Source organism: Muscardinus avellanarius, assembly GCF_963383645.1.
Source record: "Muscardinus avellanarius genome assembly, chromosome: 1".
NCBI lineage: Eukaryota > Metazoa > Chordata > Mammalia > Rodentia > Gliridae > Muscardinus > Muscardinus avellanarius.
In genome coordinates this window covers 45,547,519-45,564,640 of record NC_137786.1, presented here as the reverse complement: position 1 = coordinate 45,564,640, position 17,122 = coordinate 45,547,519, and the positions used below count along the sequence as shown (strand labels likewise).

The window sequence follows — 17,122 nt, the reverse complement described above, 5'->3', positions numbered from 1 at the left end:
AAACCACACCACTTACCTATGGTATTTAAGCTCCAGTACGTAACATTAGATGTAATTGTACCATCTTCATTTTCAGCTTTCACTTCAATTGAAAAACGATTTGGGAGCAATATATTTTGATTGAAAGAGCACAAAGCACCCACAGAACTGTTGGTTTCGCAGAACGGTTGGCTGTTATTTCCAAGACCACTTTGAAGGAAAAAGTGATTCAACATGAGTTTAAGTACAGTATTTTGGAAACACGGTAGTACTTAATGCATTAACCAGTATTGTTTTGTTTCATTCTTGGGTTTTTCATGAGAATTTTATGGTGCAGGATTTAGTTTCCCTCTCCTCCAAGAAGACATCAAATTCACCTCATTCCTGTCTGATCGAGAGGCTTTGAGTCTTGGAGACTTCCCTAAAACCCTGTAAGCCCAATTATAAACTACATCACAAGCTGGGTGTGGTGGTGTATGCTTATAATCCTAGTATTTGGAAGGCTGAGACAGGAGGATCACAGGTTTGCGGACAGTCTCAGGTACTTAGTAAGGCCCTCCACAACTTAGTGAGACCCTGTTTCAAAATAAAAAATAAAAAACCGGGCTAGAGGTATAGCTCAGAGGTAAAATGTCCCTGGGTTCAATCCCCAATACCACACAATAAAAAGCAAACTACATCACAGTGCATTTCCTAATGGTAAAAATAATAAATTATAGATTATAGTCTTGAAAAAAAACTAGAACATTTTTAAATGATGGATTTTGGATATACTATGTTTGCTGATATGAAAACATGTCCACACTCTATTATTGGTAAAAAAAAAAAGGGGGGGGGTGCATAGGATGCAAAAATAAATTAGAAGGATACATATTGAGGACAGAATGATCACAGACACATCAACAAATATATGTGTGTAACTATTCACAGAGATGTCTGAAAAGGTCTTCAGGGAATCTTGAACAAGAAAGGATCTCAAGGATTTCCAACGGTTATTATATAAGGCAAAAGTGGCCACCAGGGTAGTGTTGGATTATGGTTACAGGCACAGGATGTGGAATAAGATGAGATTAAATTGGCTTTGCCTCTATTAACCGTGTAATGGGGCAAGTTTCTCACCTCCTTGTGCCTTAGTTTTCAACCCATAAAATGAGGATAGTAATATTTGTGAGGCATAGGGTTATTGTGAAGATGAAATAATACACCGAAAGCACTTTATAAACATCAGGCCCATCATTGGTCGATAAATGTGGGGTGTCATTTTTAATGTTATTATTACTATAGTTAAGTATTTTTTATTCATGCTATAATCTCTGAGATATACCCTTTCTCCTCCTTTCCACCTTTACACATCTCTTTGAAATCTCATCTTAAAAAAAAAAAAAACCACCATCTCCATGAGGGCACCCTTAACTCTTCTTTTTCTTCCCAAGGAAAAAGCTATTCCTATTGTTTCAGTGGGTCAGTGAGGTTTTGGCTTGTACCACTGACCCACCATTATCAGCCCCCCAGTGTTTCTCTCTAGGGAAAGCCTTTATTTTGCCTAAAAGACACACAAATGCAAGCATTCTAGAGAACCTAGCAGACTGGGGGTATACGGGGTCTTGAGTATAGACCAGGGGACACCTATGGGGGAAACCTACTCTACATATCCAGCTGCTGATAATCATGATAATCCATAGGGAAAGACAGGGGAATATATCTATAAAATACCCCCAAAAAGAGTAAACCTACTGAAGTTTCTAGATTTTCATTCTACTGGTAATTTATGATCAACATGAGGGCTAGAACTAACAGGGCTGGGAGATGCTTAGTCATCCTTTTTCATTCCTATTTTCATCCCTATTTTTTAATACTTTCATTGGTGCATTACAGTCTCACATCATAATGTAGTTCACAGCCATAGTGACATACTGCACGCAGCAAAGGGCTCACCCAAAAATTGAAATGGAGTATTTTACTTCATAAGTGACTTGACTGGTCAATAAATCCGGAACCACTGCCTCCTCCAATTCTCCCCATTGATAGGACCCAAGCTCCCATACTTACTTAATTCTCTTAACAATGTACTTGGTAAAATTGGTTTCCTGTGGACTCCACGTGCAAGTTAAATTTTTCTCATAATATAAGACACAAGAAATGTTCTCAGGCTTGGCTGGCAGAGCTAAAAAAAATTGCACAAATACAATTTCAGTACACAATAAATACTGCCAGCATTGAACATTGTAATGAAAATAGACTGATCAAAAGTGAGATTTGTTGGTTAGTTGATACATATAATAGGTTCTTCTCTTAGATTAATGGTGGGACTCCAATTCCATCTCTTCAATTATTCCCTTGGAAGAGTCAGATTTTTTACTAAAAAGCAACAGTTGAAAAGCTAAAATTATTACAATACCAGGCAAATGTTAAATATTAATAAAATATGAATTAAAGCATTAAAGGATAGAAGCACACTGGATAATTGAGTAATAGATCATATGGGCATAGGAGAAAAATACAAAACACTGAGCTATGCCACACTTCAACCTTTTACATGAATCATTTTCTTTTCCCAGAAAATACAGAAAAATGTCTTCAGCTATATTTTCATATCATACTCCCCACCCAATAGGAAAAGCAGATACTACAATCTAGCATAGTGATCTGGACCCTTTATGGGTATATAGGTAGAATTCAAGGGCCCATGAACTTTAATTGTGAAAATGCATATCTTTATTTGTTACTGATCTATTATTGAAATTCAGAATTCCCTTCTATTGTGAATGTAGTCAGCAAACTACAATAATAATATCACCATGTTGACTGTCACAATTAAAAATTCACAAATATTTTTATATTTTATTTTAGTTGATGCAGATACCTTGAAATATAAAAATTATTTTCACTATTTTTAAAAGTAAGGTAATTACCAGGTCTGATTATTATTAGACCTAAATTAAAGTAATTACTAGGACTTCTGATTTAGTGTTTTAATAAACACATATTACTAGATCACAAATTTGCTTCTTTAGTATTTTGATAATTTCATATCAATATATTTGAGCTTCCTTGTAATCCTATGTATTTTATTTTTGCATTTACAAACATTATTTTGAGAAGTGATCCCAGGCTGCACTAGATGACCATAGAGTTTATTACACACACAAACACAGACACAGACACAGACACAGACACACAGACACACAGACACACAGACACACACACACACACACACACACACACACACTTGAGAACTAAGGGCAATTTAAGACTCAGGACAATATACAGCTCTGAGGCTCAAAGTAACTTATTTTTTGAACATTTGGCAAGTCTTACAAAGAAGGCAAATTTGAGAGAGGAAGGCAACTTATTAAGTTACCTTCACATATCATAGCAAGGTTCTAGGGTTTCCTAGTAAAGGAAACAAGAAGTTAAAAAAAAAGTTCTAGAAAAAATATATATGGAGGAGGAGAAGAGAATGAAAGGAACGTAGAGCAAAGAGCTCAAATATCAGTGTTCCTCACACTACAGATGTGCAGATGGGTCTGAGAAGACATCTAGGCTGGTAGCCTGGGAGATATTGCAAGCTTGAGTCTAGAAGAAGCTTCATGTGTTACTCAGCACCACAATTGTCTGGAGCAATTATTCAGGTGAGTAGCATGTAGGGATTCAGAATGCCCCGGTGCCTTGGTGGGGTGGGGCAGGGATCAGGTGAGGTAAAACTAGGCCTGGGATTACAATGAAGATGCTTCCCTCACAGAGGAACTTCAGTACTTGGAATGGTTTAGCTTTAGAATGTCCCCCTAGCCCTCATGGACACAAGGCGGCAATGCTGGAGTCCACCTGGTAGCTAAGGAGGGTTCCCTGGGGGTGTCGCCTTGAGTATTATTCACCCCTCCTCCTCCCTCTGCTCTCTGCTTCGGGCCTCCATCATGTGAGGAGCAGAGCTGCTGTGCTCTACCATTCTCTGCCTCCCATTACCAGGCCCTGAGATCTGTAGGTATAACTCAGCTTCACATGGACTGAACCCCAAAATCTCCAAGGAAATAATAAGCAAATAAATCTTTCTATCTCTTAGTTGTGTGGTCAGTTGTTTGGGATTATAGCAGTGAGAACATCGACCAAGACAGTCCCACAGGCAAACAACTGTGGCACAAACTTCAAGATGAGGTGCCAATATGACACCTCAAAACCCAGGTGAAGCCAGCTGTACCACAGAAGATAGCAGAGAAGGGACTGGACCACACTAGTTTTCTAGGGAAGATCAGAGAACACCACGGGACTTGTTTTTATGGATCCAGGAACCCTTCCCAAGACATTGAAGTCACATAAACTCTGCTTATATACTCAGATACCATCTGAAGGAGAAGCATCGAAAGGGCAGACATTCTGTAACAGTGTTTTTACCCCAGAAACTGAATTAACCAAGAGATAATATAAACCAAAGGAGAGTCGAATATTAATAAGCTTAAGGAATACCCAACCCCTCTTTTTCCTCACTGCTGTGTGCATTTCCAGTGGAGGAAAGGACTTTTGAATTGATTGCCTTGATCATAGAAAGTAAGGATGCTCTTTTCTCTGCGCATTTGAATAATACTGTTTATATTTCAATGTAAGGCATTACCTTTTAACAGGAGGGTAATAGGGATGGGCTCCAAAAGGAGTCGCATTCATTGTTTGGCTTAGATTTGGGCTTTTATGATTTTCTAATGGGCTCTAGAAGTATGTTTGTATTCATACATTTAGTCTATAAAATGAACACTGCCCACATGGGTAAAGGAGCACCTGAGCATGACCAAAAAAAAAAAAAAAGTGAGAAAGAACTAGACGCCTCTGTGTCACGTCAGTGTTTCCGGTTCATTCCAGAGAAGCTGCTTCCTCTGATTCCTTCACATGAGCCCTATTCCTGCAGCACCACTGGCCAATGGTTCAGTCAAAGACTACCTTTGCTACTTGCATTCTTAAAACCATGACACAGCTGGTGATCTCCAAGTCCAAATGTTCAACCAGACCAAATTTTACTAGCCCTGAACCAAACAAACAAGGTACTGGCAAAAAGACAGACATATAAACCAGTGGAACAGAATAGAGAGCTCAGCAATAAACTCAAACATATATAGTAAAATAAATTTTTGACAAGAGGTTCAAGAATACACAATGGGGAAAAGACAATCAACAAATGGTACTGGGGGAAATTGGATATCTACAGGCAAAAGAATAAAATTGGATCCTTAATTCAAAACTGGTCAAAGACTTAAAAATAAAACCTGAAACTATGAAACTAATAGAAGAAAAATAAATAATTAATTACATTGGTGGAGACAATAACTTTTAGGGTATGACCTAAAAATCAAAGGCAACAAGACTAAAAGAAACAAAAGGTATTATATCAAACTAGAAAGCTTCTACACAGAAAAGGAAAAAACAGAGTGGATAGACAACTATCGGAGTAGGAGAAAATGTTTGTAAACTATATATCTGATTAGGGGTTAATATTTAAAATTTACAATGAATTAAAAAACTAAATAGTTGCTGGGTGTGGTGGTACATGCTTGTAATCCCAGCATTAGGGAGGCTGAGACAGGAAGATCACGGTTCATGGACAGCCTCAGCTACCTAGTAAGGCCCTTTGCAACTCAGTGAGACCCTGTTTCAAAATAAAGAATAAAAAATAGGGCTGGGGTTGTAGCTTGGAGGTAGAATGCCCCTGAGTTCCATCCTCAGTACTGCAAAAAAATTAAAAACCTCAATAGTAAGAAAATAATCCTAATTTAAAATGAGTAAAATATCTAAATGGGAATTTCTCAAAAGAAAACACATAAATAGCCAAAAAAATTTTTTAATCCAAGCATCAGAAATTATCAGGGAAATAGAAGTCAAAATCACAATGAGATTCCATCTCATTCTTACTAAAATGGCTATTATCAAAAATACAAAAGATAACAAATGTTTATAAATTAATATTGGGTTATGAGAAACAGTATGGAAGGTAGGTGTTGTGGCGGATGCTTGTAATCCCGGTACTTTGGAGGCTGAGACAGGAGGATTGCAGGTTCAGATCAGTCTCAGCAACTTAGTGAGCCCTTTTTCAAAATAAAGAATAAAATAGGCCTGAGGGTGTAACTCAAAGGTAGAACATCCCTGAGTTCAATCCCCAGCACCATAAAAAAGGAGGAAAGAAAGAAAAAAAGGAGGGAAGGAAGGAGGAAGAAAAAACAGTATGGCGGTTCCTCAAAAAGTTAAAAATAGAACTACTATATGGTCTAATAATTATATTAATGGATATATACAAAGGAAATAAAATCAGTATGTTGAAGAGATACCTTTACTAACAGATTTATTGCAGTACTATTTATGTAAAAAGTAAAAACTATCTCTTTTGTCAAAGTAGCAAATGACATAGAAATGTACTCCTTTCTTTTGTAATGGCAACATGGGCATTTGTTGTTGTGATGATGCATGTCTCTAGATGCTCCACTCCCTGAATCTTCCAGAAGTCAACCATCTTATCCATCTTAGCTCAGAGTTGACCTTCAGTTGACCAGGAATCTTCCAGAAGTCAACCATCTTAGTTTCCATCATCCATTTTTAGCTCTTGAAGGTTAAACATTGTTTCAAAGTTACTGTCTGTCTTGGAAAGTAGCCAATCACGAAGATTTGTAAACCCAAGCCCTCCCTAAATCAGGGTGAGGAGCAGGATCACATTAGCAATAAAAGCCAAGCAGACTTTCTGCTCAGTGTGCTTGCTAAGTGGATTTTATGTCAGTTTCACACCCTTCTGCAGAAGTAAATCGTCTTGCCAAGTTACATTCAGTTGTGTGCACTTTATTTGCAGCTTCCTTAGAAACCATTTCTAATATTTACAATAGCCAAGATATGGGATCACTTTGGACAAATGAATGGTTAAATAAAGTGTGATAAAATATCTATGTCTATAAATATACATATAATAAAATACTATTCAGCCATAAAAAAGAATGAAGCCCTGTCATCTGTGACAATATGGATGAAAATGGGAATCATTATGCTAAGCAAAGGTAAGCCAGGCACAGAAATATACCACATGATCTCATTCAAATGTAGAATCTAAAAAAGATGATCTCATAGAAGTAGGGTAGAATAGTGATTACCAGAAGCGTGGGTGGCTAGAAGGGAGGAAGGATAAAAAGATACTGGTCAAAGGATTTATAGCTATAGTTAGATATGAGGCATATTTTTAAATGTCTGGACAAATATATAGAGACAGAAAGTAGATAAGAGGTTGTCTTGAGCTGGGAGAAGAAGAATATGTGAGGGAAGGGGAAAAAAATAGGGAATTACTACCAAGAGTTTCTTCTTGGGTTGGTGAAAATGTTCTTAAACTTGTAGTAGTGATCGTTGTACAACTCTGTGAGCATACCAAAAACCACTGGATTGTATACTTCCTTTTTTTGTGGTGCTGGGGATCAAACCCAGGGGCATTGGTGATTTTTTATTCTTTATTTTGAAATAGGGTCTCACTACGTTGTGGAGGGCCTCACTAAGTAGCTGAGGCAGGCCGCGAGCCCAGATCCTCTTGTCACAGACTCCTAAGTACTGGGATTACAAGCATGCGTCATCACGCCCAGCTGATCACAGGTTTTAAGATGGCCTCAGTAAGTAGTGAGACTCTCATCAATCTAGTGAGATCAGGCTTAAAAATAAAAATTAAAAATATAGGGATGGGGGTGTAGCTCAGAGGTAGAATGCCTCTGGGTTCAATCCCCATTATCACACACAAAAAAAGCAACAGCTTGGGTTAACATATATTAAACACTATAAACCAGAAAGGGAGTCCCTCATCTGGGGTCCAGAATAAAAAAAAAAAATGTCACTGGGAATCAAAAGAAAATAAAGTGGCTCCAAAAATTTATTTCCACTTAACCTGGGCTGTTTTTATGGGGCTATATTTGTACATTGCTGCCTGCCACAGAGCAAGAGAGACCAAAGGTCCTAGGGAGGACACTTGACACTGGTATTACAGAGGGGATCTGAGGTAGACAAAATGAATACTCACTATCTATCCAGTGATATGAATATCTTCTCTTCCTGGATATAAAAGAGGAACTTCTTTTCTTGGCCCTGTGAAGCCAGGCATGGGTGTGACTTGCCTTGACCACTGGTGTGTGAGAAGAAGCGCTTCCGTACACAACCTGCAGTGATTCTTTTTTTTTTTTTTAACATAAGCTGTGATGAAACTAATGGATGGACCATAGGCCCACAACATTTGAGTTAGAATATGGTAGATATATGTCACTGCACCATTTTTCTTTATAGCCTTGGAATTTATGGCAAATAATGTAAAATTATAAAGTTTTGTATTCGTGTGTGTGTGTATGTGAATGCGTGTGCATGTTATGTGAGGCCACAACAACTAACACAACAACTATGGAAACAAGCCCTTACCATTATAATATCGCAGTGATCCTGGCCCTTAGGAGGCCACATAGACCATCTTACCAAGTCTGCATAAGTAAGAGTTCACATAAAATTGCAAGTGTACATCTGCATACATACACACACACACACACACACACACACACACACACACACACACAATTCAGGTGTTCACAAATTCTCCCGTGTTCATCATGAGTGTCCATGGTCCAGATGCTCTGAAGTTTAAAATTCTTGTCCAGAGAAGACAATGAGGACCACATGATTCATGAAGGGGCCCAGGCTTACCTACCTGTCAGGCTGAATTTCCAGGGTAACAGGAACATCCACAGTGCCCAGGTCCACATTATTTCAGAATTAATTCACAAAGTCTAGGGAGAGAGCTGAAAATGTCACCAGTCAACTGAGAGTCTCTTCCTGACTCTTTCTAACCCACTATTCCAGTGACAGATGGGGGTTCTGGTGGGAGGAAGAATTTGGTTTCTATTCTATTCATTAGCTATCATAACACAGATACCTTCTTAATTACTCACCAATCCCAGGCAACATTTTTTTTTTTTGGTGGTACTGGGGGTGGAACCCAGAGGCTTTCTACCTCCAGGCTACACTCCCAGACCTATTTTATACTTTATTTGGAAACAGGGTCTCACTAAGTTGCTGAGGCTGGCTTTGAACCTGTGCGATCCTCCTGTCTCAGCCTCCCAAGCACAGGGATTACAAGCGCGCACCACCATGCCTGGCTTCTCAGGCAACATTTGAAAGGTGTGTGATAACAATGGTTTTTTTGTCCATCATATACTCTACCATGTAATATGAAAATTATAAGCCCCACCAAGAATATGCTCCATGGAATAAACAAAACACGAGTCTTTCCAAGTAACGCCATCCTTTGGCCTTCGCCTCGGTTCCCAACAGTCCAGCCAAATGGGCCATCTGAGAGCTTTCCAAAAGCACCATGTTATTTCACACTTCCACACTCGGTGCATGCCTATAATGACCCTTTCCTCTTGTGTTATTACAATGCACACTTTCTGTTATAACTGCCCCCCAAGGCCGACAATAGAAACTAGAATTTTTTTTCCCCTTAGGGTGAGTCATAGAAAGTCTGATCTTTTCCTGCCTTTCTGTTTTGCGGCTGGCCATAGGGACATTCTCTTACCTACTCTTGTCTTATCAGATAGTAGATCATAAGACTCTCCCCGTCCCAGGTGAGTCCTGCCCCATACCCAGGAGGAAGAAATGCTGCACACACAAGCCTTACTGGCTTTCCCAACGCAGTCAACTAGCCATCGTGTCTATGCAATGAAGTCTCCATAAGAACCCAAAAGGATGGGGTTCCCGGAGCTCCCAGGTAGGTGAACATGTGGAGATTCCCAGAGCGTGGCAGAAGCTCCACGCCCCTCCTCCACACCTTCCCCTAAGCATCTCTTTATCTGTAGCGTTTGTGATATCCTTTCTAATAAACCAGCAAACCTGTTTCCCTGAGTTCTGTGAAAAACTGAACCCAAGGAGAGGGTTGTGGAAACCCTTATTTATAGCCAGTCCATCAGAAGCACAGAAAAAACAACCTGGGGCTTGCAGGTGACATCTAAAGTTGGGGAGAGGGAACCTGAGGGACTGAGCTAGTGTCCGAACTGAATTGAATTCTGCTGCTGCAGAATTAATTGCTTGCCTGCTGGCGGGAGAAGCCCACACACCTGGTGTCAGAAGTCTTCTCTGCAGATTGTGGTGTGAGAGCTGAGGAGGAACAAGTTGTTTTTTTTTGGACAGATATACTTATTCTAAGCAAATTAATCACCTTCCCAGACTCATCTTGAAGATGACCTTTTCTAAGACCCCCTCCCTGAATTCCCACCCAAAGCTGAACAACGAGTCCCTCCTTTGGGCCCCATTCTCCCCCACACAATGGTGCTCCGCAGCTTACCTGCCAGGTTCCTCACACAGAGCCAGCTCTGTGAGAGCTGAGCCTTCTTATTCCTCTCTCAGGTCCTAGACTTCAAGGCGGTGCCTGCTGCATGATACACATTCAATACTGTTTGTGTAACATAACAGTTAATTAGAACAAAAAGACTCCTGGCTCCTCATCCCATCCCAGATGAGTTGGTGGAAGAGTCTAAGGATGAAGCAATGGAAAAGCAGTAACTCATGTCAGGAAAAAATAAGTGATGTTACATTTTCATCTGACAGATCATGAGAGAAAAAAAAAGAGAAAAGGCTGTTCAATAAATCATTTCTGAAAAAGTCACATGCAGAATTTCTTAAGAAAACTACAAGGATAAAATGTTCTCATACTGAAACCAGCTGAAATACCTAATTAAGTAAAAGTGTGCACAGTAATAAAGCAGAGTGAGAAGCTGGATCCGCAGGAAGAGATGCATCATCAGTAACAGACAGGCCTCCAGGTGCGATGGTGGAATGAAAGTGCCCTTCACTTGACCGTGACTGAGAAGAGCCCGGGCAACCAAGGAGAAACTACATTCTGAGGAGAGACAGAGGAAGAGATTCGGGAACCAAGAAAGAAGTCACAGGAAAACTACAAGGCACAGAGAAGCAGAAACACGAATCAGAGACAGGTACGAAGCAGCCGGCTGCTCCAGCTCCCGGGAGGGAGGAAGGGAGGGACTCAACTCCGCTGCACGCACAAGTCACCGCTCCACAGCTGTGTTCTCCTCCCTGAGAGGTATTGGGGATCAAGCCTCAAGAGATGGCTTCTCCCTCCAGGCATGGTGGCTGACGCTGCAGTCCCAGCACTTGGGAGACTTAGAGTCGAGGACTGCAGGTCCTCCTTCTTATTCTTTATTTTTTATAAATAAAGAATAAAAAAATAGGGCTAGAAATGAAGCTCAGAGGTGGAATGCTTCTGGGTTCAACCCCCAGTACCGAAAAGCCAGCTTCAGCAACTTAGCAAGGTCCTTAGTAACCTAGTGAGACCCTGTTTCAAAAGTAAATATAAAAAGGGCCTGGTGGCCCACGTTTGTAATCCCAGTACTTGGAAGGCTGAGACAGGAGGATCACAGACTGGAGGACAGCCTCTGCAAGAAGTGAGACTCTCAGAAAATGAGCAAGACCTTGTATCAAAATTAAAAAAAAATTTTTTTAATTGGCTGGAAGTGTAGTTCAGAGGTAGAATGCCTCTGGGTTCACTTCTAAGCAACACACACACACACACACACACACACACAACAAATGAGCTCAACAGACTGTTCTTAAAAAGAGGACAAATGAAAAATGATCAACCTATTTAGCCATCAGGGAAATGAAAATCAAAACTACATAGAGATTCCATTTTATCCCAGCCAAAATGGCCATTATCAAGAAAACAACATTTAATAAATGCTAACAAGGATACAGGTATACACTGTTGGAGGGAATGTAAATTAGTAGTTACTATGGAAATCAGTATGGAGGTTCCTCAAAAAAAAAAAAAAAAAAAAAACAGCCGGGTGTGGTGGCACATGCTCGTAATCCTGTAATCCCAGTACATGGGAGGCTGAGACAGGAGGATCGCAGGTTCATAGCCAGCCTCAGCTACTTAGTGAGGCCCTCTACAACCTAGTGGGACCCAGTTTACAAGTAAAGAATAAAAAGGAGGACTCGAAATGTAGCTCAGAGATAGAAAGCCCCTGGGTTCAACTCCCAGTACCGAAAAGAATAAAACAAAAAACATAAATAGACCTACCATATGATCCAGCTATGCCACTACTTGGTATATTCCCAAAGGAATCAAAGTCAGTTTACAACAGAGAGACCTGGATACTTATGTTTATTATGACACAATTCACAGTAACCCACATATGGAATCAGCCTAGATGCCCATGAGTAGGTGAATGAATAAAGAAAATGTGGTATATATACACAATGAAATATTATTCAATCATAAAGAAGAAAAAAATCATGTCGCTCACAGGAAAATGGATGAAACTGGAGTTAATCATTTTGAGTGAAATATACTAGACTCAAAAAACAAGTATCTTTTTTTTTTTTTTTGTATGTGGAATCCACAGAGGGAAAAGATAGTATGAAAGTAAAAGGAATATTTAGGAAGTGAAAGGGAGCCCGGGAGAGGGGAGGGAGGAGAAGGTGACGGTGAGGGTGTGTACAAAGGATCTTCTATGCATGTGTGAAAATGTCACAAGGAACCCCATTATTTTGTATAATTAATATGCATTGATAATTATACAATTTTTGTCTATGGTGCTCGGGATTGAGCCCAGAGTCATTCTATTTCAGAGCTATATCCCCAGCCCTATTTTACTTTTTATTTTGAAACAGGGGCTTACTAAGTTGCAGAGAGCCTTGATAAATTGCTGAGGCTGTCCTTGAACCTACGATCCTCCTGACTCAGCCTCCCAAATACAGTGCCCAGCTGATAATGGCTTAAAATATTAAGACTGGCTACATACCAGTAATAGTCAATACGAAGTGTTACTTCACAGAACTATTTTTTTCCTCTCAACAAATAGACACTTTGATTTAAGTGAATACAAAACACAAAGGGGAGGTCTTTAAATTTTGCAATGGAGAACAAATGTGTCTTTAAAAAGGGATCACAGCGTTCATAGCACTCCTTTGTACCTAATTAGTCAGAATGCTCTTGGTTTTCTCCATCCTTAGGCAGAAGACATGCCTTAGTTTTAGCTAGAATTATTTATGCATCCTAAAGGCATATAGAAAAGGAGGGAGGCCCGGCCGTGGGGTGATAGAAGCAGAAGTGTGGCAGCCCCACTAAGTGGGTAAATGAATAATCACGCTGCTGAAGCTATAATTGTTACCCAGACAAGTGGTTTTGCACGTTCAAATCTTCTATTAAATGTTAAACAAAATATGAATACATAAAATAATAATGGTAATTATTGCTTGGTTCCTTTAGCATGAGAATATTCACCTATTATGTGTGAATTTTTTTGTGGTACTGGGGTTCCTGGAAGCCCTTCTACCTCTGGGCTACATTCCCAGACCTATTTTATATTTTATTTGGAAACAGGGTCTCTGAAGCCAGCGCGGCTGGCTTCAAACCTGCGCGATCCTCCTGTCTCCACCTCCCAAGCACAGGGATTACAAGCGTGCGCCACCATGCCCGGCTATGTGTGAAATTTTAAGAAGAAACTTAAAAGTCAAAGCTGTGCATGATGGTGATGCTTGTAACCCCACTACTTAGGAGGCTGAGACAGCAGGATCACAGGTCCCAGGACAACATGTGGTAATTGAGCAAGACCCTGTTTCCAAATTGAAATTAAAAGTATTAGGGATACCAGAGGGATTCCAGGTAACGGAGGGCAAACCTCAGCGAAGCCAGAAAGGAAGAGCAGGGGAGGAAGAAGGCTGAGGTTCATTAATGGAAAAGCTACACACGTGAATATAACATTGTTAACCCGGACACTCAGTATAGGGAGGGAGGGAAAAGAGGAAGGGGGGAGGGCACCACGTACTGTGTGAATGTATGCCATTGTCAGCATGATCCACATTGTGTTGTGGGGCTATAGTGCACCAATACAAAATAAAAAACAGAATAACAGATAAAATAATTTGGAGGTATAGGTCAGACGTAGAACTCCTCCGAGTTCAATCTTCAGTACTTTTCTCCAATGTGTGTGTGCGTGCGCGCGCACACACACACACACACACACACACACACACACACACCTTCTATTGCCACAGCTGTTTTTTTCAGTTATTGATGAGGAAAATCTGGCAACGTATGCCTAAGGTCACACGGGTGACATTCAAGCCGAGCTGCACCTGGGCTCCACCTCTCGCATCAGGAGGAGGAGCGTGGGAATCTTCGTCTAGAGCAGCTTTGTCAGCCAGAGTCAGGCATCTCACTTCTCTAGATCTTTGTGTCTTCATCAATAAGAAGACATGATGAGGTCATGTCAAACATCTTTAAGTGTAAATATGATTCACACTGCTCTGTTTATAATATATAGATGTTTTGTGCCTGTAACTAGATAATTTAAGAAGAAATAAAGAAAACTTGAGGTATAAAAAAATTAAAAGGGGCGCCCAGCGTGGTGACGCACACTTGTAATCCCTGCGCTTGGGAGGCGGAGACAGGAGGATCGCGCAGGTTCCAAGCCAGCCACACTGGCTTAAGAGACCCTGTTTCCTCCATTGTGGTGTATGACTACAATGCACCAATATATATATATATATATATATATATATATATATATATATATATATATATTTTTTTTTTTTAAGAGACCCTGTTTCCAAATAAAAAGTATAAAATAGGTCTGGGAGTGTAGCCCAGAGGGAGAAGGGTTGCCAGAAACCCCAGTACCACCAAAAAAAAAAAAAAAAAAAAACTTAAAAGGGGTGTAGCTCAGAGACTGAACACTACTAGATTCAATCCTCAGTACCACACACACACACGGTGAAGAGTACTAAAGCACACCCAGAAACACAGCTGGAGAAGTTGAAGAGAGGGATATTGTAAAAACTGAGACTCCCGAGTCCCAGCCTCGGTGGTCCCAGCCCGGGGCTCTCAAAAGCTGGCTGGCAAGGACCTCAGGCATTCTGACCAGCTAAGGTGAGGGGCTGGGATCAAAGAAGAGCCCAGCCCTGACTTCAAGGGCCACATTCTAGCGCAGTGACTTTTGATAAGGGGAAGGGACACAGGACAGAGAGGACAGCAGGGCCGCTGATTCAAACTACAGATGCCACATGAGTCACTGCTGCGGGTGTCTGAGTGTAAGGGTCGAGAGCTGAGGGGCTACTTGTAGAGACAAAGCATGAAAGTAATCTCGACTGTCACATGGAAAGTGCAGAATTATAACACAGCAAAGAGGGCTCAGGCACCTGAGGAGAGAGACACACACGCGATGGGAAGCCGACAGGTGCCATGATGATGAAGCCCCACGCTAACCCACCTGCCCTCTGAGGGCCCTTCCACACTTCCCTCTCACCACCACAGAAGGACTGCCCATTGGTAAGAAATCCCAACTAGCATGAGTGAGTCCCCGGAATTTAGCAGTAAGTTGGGTGAACTTAACTAGTACAATCTGGGCATTAAGGTGATCCTAGTTATTGAGGTGGAAAATGCACCCTTGAAGAGATTGACTTCACTCAAAATTTCTTCCAAGGAAACTCACGTGCAGTTTCTTTCTTTTTGTTTTTTTTTTTTTTTGGTCTGGCAGTGGAACCCAGTGGCATTCTACCTCCGGGCTATACTCCCAGACCTATTTTATATTTTATTTAGAAACAGGTACTCACTTAGTTGCTGAGAGCCTCGCTAAGTAGCTGAGGCTGGTTTCGAACCTATGTGATCCTCCTGTCTCAGCCTCCCAAGCGCGGGGATTACAAGCGTGAGCCACCACGCCCAGCTCTTACGTGCAATTTCAATCAACAAGAAAACCTTCATTGTCACTCAGGTTCAAGAACCTACTCAACTACTTGTATCCTAAATGGAAGAAGACTTCGAGGGCAGACAGGAGAAGTCAGCTTAGCGTGTAAGATATTGACAATAAAAAGATGAAAGTTGAAGCCGGGCGTGGTGGCACACATTTGTAATCCCAGCACTTGGGAGGCTGAGACAAGAGGATCGCACAGGTTCGAAGCCAGCCTCAGCAACTTAGTGAGACCTTGTTTCCAAATAAAGTATAAAACAGTTCTGAAAGTATAGGTCAGAGGTAGAAAAGACCCTGGGTTCCACCCTCAGTATCACCAAAAAAAAAAAAAAAAAAAAAGTTGGATTGTAGGTGGTGGTGCACACCTGCAATCCCAGTACTTGGGAGGCAAAGACAGAAGGATCACAGGTTAGAGGCCAGCCTCAGCAACTAGTGAGACTCTCATCAACCCAGTGAGACCCTGTTTCAAAATAAAAATGAAATAAGGTTGGGGATGTAACTCAGAGGCAGAATATCCCTGAGTTCAACCCCCAGAACCACTATTTAAAAAAGAAAGAAAGAAAAAAAGAAGCTGGTAGTTTTGTTGTTGTTGTTGTTGTTGTTTGTTTTTTTGGTGGTACTGGGGTTCCTGGAAGCCCTTCTACCTCCGGGCTACACTCCCAGACCCATTTTTACATTTTTTTATTTGGAAACAGGGTCTCCTAAGCCAGCGCGCGCGGCTGGCTTCGAACCTGCGCGATCCTCCTGTCTCTGCCTCCCAAGCGCGGGGATTACAAGCGTGGGCCACCACGCCCGGCCTAAGCTGGTAGTTTTAATCCAGTACTATCTATAGAGGAAATATCCTTCATCGGAGTGGACTGGGTGCGCAGCCAGAAGGCCTCACTACGGTGCTGATGAAAGATGCCTCAAAACCAACATCTCCCTCCCTGACTCAAATTCCGCGAAGCCCTTTGGGTTTACTAATTTGGCAGAAAGAGAGGCCCTGAGCAGGGGCTCTGCACTTTCCAGTCATCCTGTATGCGGATGTGTCTTTTGAACGCCTCACCAAAGCAAGTCATCCTCTCCAAATCTGGGCCAAAGGAAATTCCAAAAGGTCTTCGGCACACATCTCCTGCAGCCCTGCTCATCAGCCTTCACTTGGGAAATGAAGAAGCCTTGAATCACAGGTCTTCAGAGAGAGGCCACTTCCTAGAGAGAGGCGACCACGCTGGAGGGGCTTTATTTGAAGGAAGCGTTTAGATAAGCTCTAGAATTTTCAAACTATATCATAATCTGCCGTGTGAGGCGAGAGGTCCCTGCTGTCTAGGGCCTGGCAGGTCAGCGACTGGCCTCCTGTCTTTAAGAGGGTAAAGCTTCCAGCAGCTGCGGTGAGGACCAGGACAGGAAGGGGATCCACG

The 17,122-nt window shown here is 41.3% G+C and overlaps 1 protein-coding gene across 1 annotated transcript in view; it reads right to left on the bottom strand.

The window, feature by feature from the left end:
- IL31RA (interleukin 31 receptor A) overlaps nucleotides 1-16,852 on the bottom strand; it is a gene marked incomplete at both ends in the record, with an annotated part of 58,466 nt that extends 41,614 nt beyond the window's left edge. Inside the window, 4 exons of the mRNA XM_080703072.1 lie at nucleotides 17-189; nucleotides 2,029-2,143; nucleotides 14,091-14,217; nucleotides 16,727-16,852. Coding sequence (XP_080559198.1) covers nucleotides 17-189; nucleotides 2,029-2,143; nucleotides 14,091-14,217; nucleotides 16,727-16,852 — 541 coding nt within the window. The remainder of the gene's footprint in view (nucleotides 1-16; nucleotides 190-2,028; nucleotides 2,144-14,090; nucleotides 14,218-16,726) is intronic.
- Between the last annotated feature and the right edge of the window lie 270 nt (nucleotides 16,853-17,122).